The sequence below is a fragment of the Epargyreus clarus genome, unplaced genomic scaffold, assembly GCF_041222505.1.
Source record: "Epargyreus clarus isolate Ecla_fem2 unplaced genomic scaffold, WU_Ecla_fem_2.2 ptg000005l, whole genome shotgun sequence".
Classification (NCBI taxonomy): Eukaryota; Metazoa; Arthropoda; class Insecta; order Lepidoptera; family Hesperiidae; genus Epargyreus; species Epargyreus clarus.
In genome coordinates, this window is record NW_027332213.1 from 3023643 (window position 1) to 3031596 (window position 7954).

A 7954-nucleotide genomic window follows, 5' to 3' on the forward strand; every position below is an offset into this window, starting at 1 on the left:
TATTACACATGAACTCTTTTAGCCAGGAATCCTGCCTGAAGTCATTCACAGAAATGTTAAAACTGTATGAAAAGACTCCCATAAAAGCAAATTTGACTTATCCACGGCTTTTTAATAACACAGCAATGCTACATTATAAAATGCTGGTGTAAGAATTGCGGCACCAGTATCTAATTTATTTAGTTCTATTAACTTTTGATGTATGTACTTATTTATATAGATTAATACATTATATTTGACACTACCAAACAATAATCCAGTCTCATATGAAAAACTTTACAACATACGAACTATATGCAAAATTTTCATAATTTAAAAATTACTTTTAAAATTCACGATATAATTACACTCTTTTACGCTTAAATTTTCGTAGCTATATTTTTATTACCCCTTGGGAGTGCTTCATACTCATTCTTTTGCCAAAACACGTCTTTACCAAGTTTGTAAATCAACTAGCTTTTTCTGTTGTTGTTGTTCTTTTTTCTCATTTACCAAGTTGTTCTTGTTCATTGTTCTCACTGATCATCACAGCTGTTCTTCTTGGTGCAGGACACGAAAGGCGGTACATCACAAGTACACTTGGTGCACTGTTCCTCCACCGTGACCTCGTCTCCAACAGCAAGCGTCGCGTTGCCGAACTGGCACTGTGCGTTCACGGTACGTAGGTTCAGGCCTCGGATGATTTTTGTCTTACTGGAAGCTGTAACAATACATAACAATTACATAGGTACTTGAATTAATTAATTTTAATATTAAGTTACAGCCCGCGTTGCTATTACTAAGCAGGGGGCACTACTTAAGTGGGAACTACAGAACAATGTTTAGGTCTGATGAAAAATACAGGCTATATGAACAATAAGTTAAAATGTTTTACGATGTTATCACGAACGCTCTTTGATCTATTGTAGATCAACATGATCAGTCGATGTCAGAATCGACCATTAAATTACAGATAACATTGATCGATCCATTGGCGTGTAGGCACCCTACAGAGTAGGAGGAGCTTAAGTCATAGTCCACTGCCTGGGCCAAGTCCGCGTCGGTAGACTTTAAGCACCCTTAATATCTTTCTTCAAAAGTCTCAAATATACAAACGATTGCTTCAGGATAACTACTTTCAGCGTTAAAGCAAGTAACAATTAACTTCATCTTTATTACTTACGGCAATTGAAAGCGATGGGGCAACTGCGTCTGTTCCCAGCGAAGACAGGGGCGCAGTTCTGCCAGATCTTGTTCTGGAAGTGGATCTCGATGCCGCAGTTGATGTCCCTGCAGTAGCTCGGGTCGTCGATGGAGCCGTTCCACTGGGCGGTACAGACGCACGTCTTCCGCGTATTCTTGGGTTCGAAGGATTCACCCTCTTTGTAAGCTTTGCCGTCCACTTCGCAGGTTTGTAGCTTGGCTATCGCGTCCTTACCTGAACAAAACAGTTTGTAATATCAATTTTAAAACAGTATCTTTTGTCTTTTTTTTTATAAAATTTAGGTAGATATCGAGTATGCAGTTAACTTGATTGTGAGTCATCTTTGATGTTCATGGAAGTCATTACCACCAAATTGAGTTGTGAGGCCAGTTCAAGGTGCTACAACTCTTCGTGGTTCGACTCCGAAGGCTTTACTGCCCACATCCTTTTCTAAGTGGGTAAGGGAAAGGTGGTAAAATAAGGGTGTGGTAGGGAAGACACACTTATCTCAGGCGTTACAACTTAGTCCTCAGCTGTTATCTGGGGCCGACTGCAAGTAGGGCTTTCTTATCTAGGATTAGAGTTTTCCAAGGACAGCAGCGGCCACTTATCGTCAGGTGGACTGCTCGTTTGCTACTATTATATTAAAATAAATCAGACACCGACGCCTTAAAACCAAAAATAAATTGAAGTAACCATTTAGTACCAGATGGAATACGACCACTTTTACACAATTACGTAGCTATTATGGTACAAAAAGTATTATTAAAATTGTATTACAGTCTGTTGCATCAAAACACCTTTCGAAATTAATCCCCAAGCGGATGATATCATCGATCACACGATAGCATCCATAACTAAACAATAGCCCAGTTCCTTAAGAATACCAAGTAACGATCTGACCGGAAAACGGTGCCAATGATCCATTGTTTCCCACTAATCACACTCATGACATCTAATGGGGTGATTAAACCAATTGTGTTTCGATTATCAGGATGTTTGGGTTATTTAAAAGATATTATGTATGATTAAACTAATATTGATTTAAGAGGTGGCAGTAGGCCCCCAGGTGTATTACCTATATATTGAACAGGGCATTATGAGAAGGTATTCATAATGAGTCTTTGGAGTTGACATCTAATAGGACTCCAATTTTAATTGGAGTTGATTACAGGCAACCATGAGCGGAACTAACTACTTAACTGTGTGTACCAATCCCATTACGTAAAGACGTGTAAAAACAACTCCACCTACCACAAACAGTGCCAGTACTGCAACACGAGTCCAATTCATAGGTGTAAGTACATTGCTGCTGTATATCTGTGTCGAAGACCTCCACGCAGTCGACGGCCGCGCAATCGAACTGCGGCCCGAGTGACGTCACGCTGCACGAGCACGCCTGCGAGCACGGGTTGTTGATGAGCGACTGCGGGATCAGCGAGCGGTCCGAGTAGCGGGCGCCTCTGGAATGAGGGTAGATATGAATTTTAGTTTTTGTAAAATATATCGGAAATTTATCAAAAAGTAGGGTAAGTATTAACTGGTGTTAATATGTGAGAACTTGTATGACACGATACCGCGTGTCTAGATTATTGTTTTATTACATTTGCTTCGTGTTTGTGTGTAAACAAGTTACTTGTAAGTAAACTATGGGTTGATTTAAAATATTATCACAAAGTTGTATTTCTATATAACATACTATATTTTTATCCTGAAGCTCCTTGACTGTGCAAAACTGTGTGAACTATGAGAATGAGAATGTATATGAAGAGTACTTATTGTTTATGAAAGGCCAAAGAAGGCAGCTGCCATTGCCTTCAGAGATCAAATCAATGTTACACACTGGATTTTACCGTTTTGAGTCCCTAAGAGCAGCGATTATCATGTTATCCTTGAGAAAGTTTGAATGCTTCGTGTAAGTTAAAATAATTGTTTCTAAAACCTTGTCTATCTATTACTCTTAACACTCGTACACACGTTTAGCAGAATTCGATATAACTGCAAGGTAACGTGCTTTGTCCTCTAATCGCTTGTAATCGCAACTTCCGATCTTTTCAATTGACGTCTCCCAAAACGGATAATGATAATGATGATAATCGCCGACTATTAATAGATGTACGCATGACTAATTTCCAATAATACATCTGATAGAGGACTGGTCATGCAAAAAGTCAGCAAGGTTAAGATATTGTCTTAAATAAGGTTATTCCGCCCACTTTTTGTGAACTCAATATTGACAAAAGCCTTGACGAAAATGCGGTTATGTAAAGTAGAGAGTTATGTTAATCAATGGTATAACTTCATTGTTTTTGGTTAAATGTTTATTTATCCAATTATTGGTAAGTGCGATTTTTGAGGTCAATGTTCTGTTAATAACTTTATGTATCGAAGTTGCGAATATTAGTCATAGTAACGAGTTTTTTTTGTAATCATTCTGACCATCGTATATATCTGACACCTACATGTCAACATCTACATGTTGCCGGGTTCGATCCCCGGCTAAGCAGATATCAAAATTATGAATTAGGATTTCTGTTTTTGTTTATGATTCCTTGGTTTTTAGGCACACATATGTACAACATGGAGAACTCTATTGTGGACATATGAGTGTAGAAAGCGTTAGGACCTTACTTGATTCTATTCAGAGCATGTCTTACGTATGTCATCTACCTGTTTCTAGTTACGAGTGCGTAGTTGTCCTAGCGTATAGTTTTCTAAGTAACCTCGCTCTGATTAAAGCTTAGATCAAGAATACGAATTATTACGGTATTGTTGATCGAAGGATTAAAGTTAAAAACAACTACTTATATACCTTGATAGGCAAGTTATTTTATGTTATGACGTAGCCAGGCACCGTCCACAATAAAATAGGTATTAATTAAAATGATTTTTAAGTAAGGCTAAATCGGTTTCAATGGGATTTTGTGTATAATTTTGGTTCCAAAATTAAAGACCAGATATTTTAGATCCAGTCCAAAAATTATTTATGTGCATTTTTATAATCAATCCTATAAGATTAGATTCTTACCTGAGAGTGGCTACATATCGTTGCTACCTTTACGGGTACCTATTTTACTGTGGACTTTGCCTTGCTAACAGATCCCTTCACAGACAGGCCTTCAGGACCAAGTTGCAACACATGTCTCCCTTACCACATCAAATATAAATAAGTTAATATATTTAAAGTATCTAACTTGAAGTAACAAACAGCTGGGTCTGGGTGGAGATCAGGACAGCTGAAGGCCTCAGGACAGGTAGTGCTGTTGTCCACGTTAGGTAGCGCCGTGCAGCCAAGCTCTTGGTAGAAGCCCACCATGTCGCACTCGCCGGCTAGGTCGGCCATTACTGTACCAAACACTGCAAATAGAAGGTAAATGAAATTAAAGGTACAAATCATAACTATTGATATATACATATACAATATACACAAGAAATAAAAAAGTTAAACTTAAACAAAAGTCGAAAAAAATACAAATGAAAATTATTCATGGTATATATATGCATAAATTATGTTAATTAAATTGTATGTATAAATGTACCTGTGTATTGTAGTAAAATGAAATTAAAATATAGATTTTATAGATAATCATGTGTCAGTTTATGTGGTAATAGGATGTACTCATATAATTTACTGTATATATTTAAACCTGAAGAGTATACTTAATTCAAAAATTATTACAAAATGTTGCAGCATTCGGATCCCACAATTATAGGTCTTTAGAAGCACGGAGGTCACTCAATCAAGTATACATCGATCACGCATTAATTAATTTCACTATTTGCTTACGGTTGTAATAAAATTATCGCGTTTATTCAATTACACCGTAACCGTACAATATATAATGCGTGAATGTACATACCGTGTAAATATACATAAATAAATATGTTTGTAATATAGTTTGTAGTGTAACAAAATAATATAAGATTTCAAAATGTCTTTTTATTGAAATGGTGACATCGAAATGATCGAAATATACAACTAACAATAATTATTTTTTTCATATCCTTTTACGCCTATATTCAAGAGTTTATTTAACTTGAAAAAATCTGGTTTAGCGGGTTGAAAAATACTATAACTCTTCGCGAAAAAATAGGAACCTCCTTTTTATTTAATTAAAAACACATTCATGGATGTATTCGGGTGTAGCCGCATGCGTAAACTAGTATTATACCTACAAGTAATTATCTTAATCGTTTGAATCGTTTAATTTACATAACCCAGGGCTATGGAACCGTTTATTATAGACTGACGTGAAAATTGCTTCACAATCTCTTTCGTGACCTGTTAGACATGCTGGACTTATCTCGACATGTTTTATTGGTTTTTGTAATCATGCAGAGGTCGCGCGCCATGCCATATCCATTTCTATTTAATTCTGTAAGCAGATGTATGTATATGGATTATAGCGACCACTTAACATGACTTAACATAAATAATTCGCCAAGTGAACGTACACGGAGGGTTTCCGTGCCAACAGATTTTCAGTTATTTTATTTTATTAGAAAAACGCCGAAAAATTGCGTTTTTTTGTATGTTGACCTCCACTTTTTTTAAGTTTTATTTTTATTATTAGTATTTGTTATAGCGGCCCCCGTTATATTCTGTAAAAAAAATGAAGTGTCTATCTATTACGGTTTCATAGATAGAGCCCTCCGACAGATGGACAGACAGCGGAGGCTTAGTAATAGATTTCCGATTATACCCTTTGGGTAAGGAAACAGATGGAAGCCTAATAACAGATGGAAATGTAAGATGCAAATGCACAATACATTAATGGATTTATTTATTTTTTATGGATATGTTACGCTTTTTTCCATACAAAACTTCTCGAAAAATTGTAGCAGTGAATTAACTTTCAACAGAGTTGTATACACAGTAATAATGATGATTACGTATATTTGATAGGCATTTAACTAGCACTTTATATTAATTTATCAAATATATTATGTTGACACATACTTCTAGCGTGAAACTGTTCTCATTTCGGTGGCAGGATACCCATCCATCTACCATCAGGTGCATAGCAAGCTCCAAAATAAAAAAAAACTGTCCACTAAATTTTCATATTGTCAAGTGCTACAGTAGTGAATGTCGGTGATTTCCGTTTGATGTAACGGTTATGTCCATTAGGTCAGGTTATCATTAATAACCTCACGGATTAAGTTTATCGCGGAGCAGAAAAATATTTTTTATTACATAGGTATGTATATAATCCAATCATATGTTATGTCTAACATTATTTATTCAGGCCATTTGTAAAGAAATTAGAATTAACAGTATTTGTATGTTCTAATTATGATTACAATGATACTCATATCATGTACCTATTTATGTTTGAGTTTTGTGAAGACAGTAGGTACTGGTACCTACCCTCCAGGATTTCAGGAATACAATTTAATGGTTATTTAATTGAAATTATCAAAAAAAATAACGACTTCCCAAACGTATCTCATCTTACGGAAATCTTAGAACTATCTGAGATCAATTTATTACTCTAAGCGTATATGTGCTATGAAAGTTAAATACTAATTACTAATTATTAATTATATCGAAATTAGAGACAAACAGGTATTTGAATTGTAGTATTTTCACAGAATCTCTAATTAAAAAAAAACTAGGCTACGTAAAACTGAAAAGATATACTAGTATGTGAATTGCTTAAGAAAGTTTAGTTAAATATAGCCTATGACATTTCTGATAAGAATATATGTAAGTCTACGATTATAAGCCAAACAAAGTCTGAAATATCAAGCCTCTTAGGCCACAGAGCGGGCAAAAGACAGTAGGTACTATATTTATACGAGCCAGCTAAAGTAATTATTTGTAGGAACCATTAAATATTTAATAACATTAAACGTAAAAGTACTTAGAAACGTCTATAACAAAACCATGTTAATGTTTACAATTATATATATCTAGAACTCTACCTCAATAGGAAATGCATCTACCAAATCATGCGTAACAATCAATTATTATTTTATTAAGAAAAACAAAACTCACTTAACATTACAATGCCGACAGCCTTCATGGTTCCGGTTCACAACGATTCACAGAAACACAGAAACTATTTACGATGCTTAACAAAATGTTAATGTTGATAAACGTGTTGTTTGTACGAGGGTCCGCGACGCAATGACGGATTCAACTTCAATTTCAAGTGATTGTTTGTATTTAGTTGCTTACGCGCATACAAATCTCCTGGGATCTAAATCGGATTTCTGATTAGAAGATTTTGCTACATATACAAATGATTCGTACTAACAGTCTGATGAAAAAGTATACCTAAGTTTGTGCATGATGCAAAAGAAAAATAAATTTTCATTAGTTTTCGAACTATGAGAACTTACACTTACCTTGTCTCTAGACTTTATTTCATTCCTATTATTTTCAGTTATTTATTAAGGCATATTCAAATAATGATTATGACAGTTTTCATTTATTGGATTTGCCAACGCTCGGCACTTGTCGCAAACACATTTTACACCTGTAAATGTTTGGCTTAATTTGCTTGGCACAATTTGGTACATAAACGTGAGGATGCAATATTACACATAAGGTAAACAGGCTAAAGATAAGTTTACGAAAAATATTTATTTTCGAAATATTTTTCGTAGTCTTAATGCTAAAATATCCGTGAAAATTTTTGTTGCCTTACTGATCCGCTACGTTAGGGATCCAGGTTCGATATCCGATTAAGCATTCGATTATTTTAGATTTTAAGTTTTGTAATGAATTTTTAAATAATTATTATATGCATTATCAATTTGTTT

The 7954-nt window shown here is 35.0% G+C and overlaps 1 protein-coding gene across 1 annotated transcript; it reads right to left on the reverse strand.

Annotated features, from left to right (window-relative positions):
- Positions 1-127: 127 nt before the first annotated feature.
- On the reverse strand, positions 128-7311 carry LOC140757743 (uncharacterized). Its single transcript, XM_073093620.1, has 5 exons — positions 7185-7311; positions 4378-4540; positions 2438-2646; positions 1163-1417; positions 128-700 (listed from the first exon to the last, which is right to left on the reverse strand). Exons 1-5 carry the CDS (start codon positions 7210-7212, stop codon positions 516-518), a joined length of 840 nt encoding a protein of 279 aa, XP_072949721.1. The 5' UTR covers positions 7213-7311; the 3' UTR covers positions 128-515.
- Between the last annotated feature and the right edge of the window lie 643 nt (positions 7312-7954).

Bases quoted from the DNA above. Each gene is read 5' to 3' on its own strand.
- LOC140757743 (XM_073093620.1), bottom strand. From the start codon at position 7,212: ATGAAGGCTGTCGGCATTGTAATGTTAA. The intron at 4,541-7,184 runs GTGAGTTTTGTT...TTCTATTTGCAG, and splicing joins TGTCGGCATTGTAATGTTAA to TGTTTGGTACAGTAATGGCC. The intron at 1,418-2,437 runs GTAGGTGGAGTT...TGTTTTGTTCAG, and splicing joins CAGTACTGGCACTGTTTGTG to GTAAGGACGCGATAGCCAAG.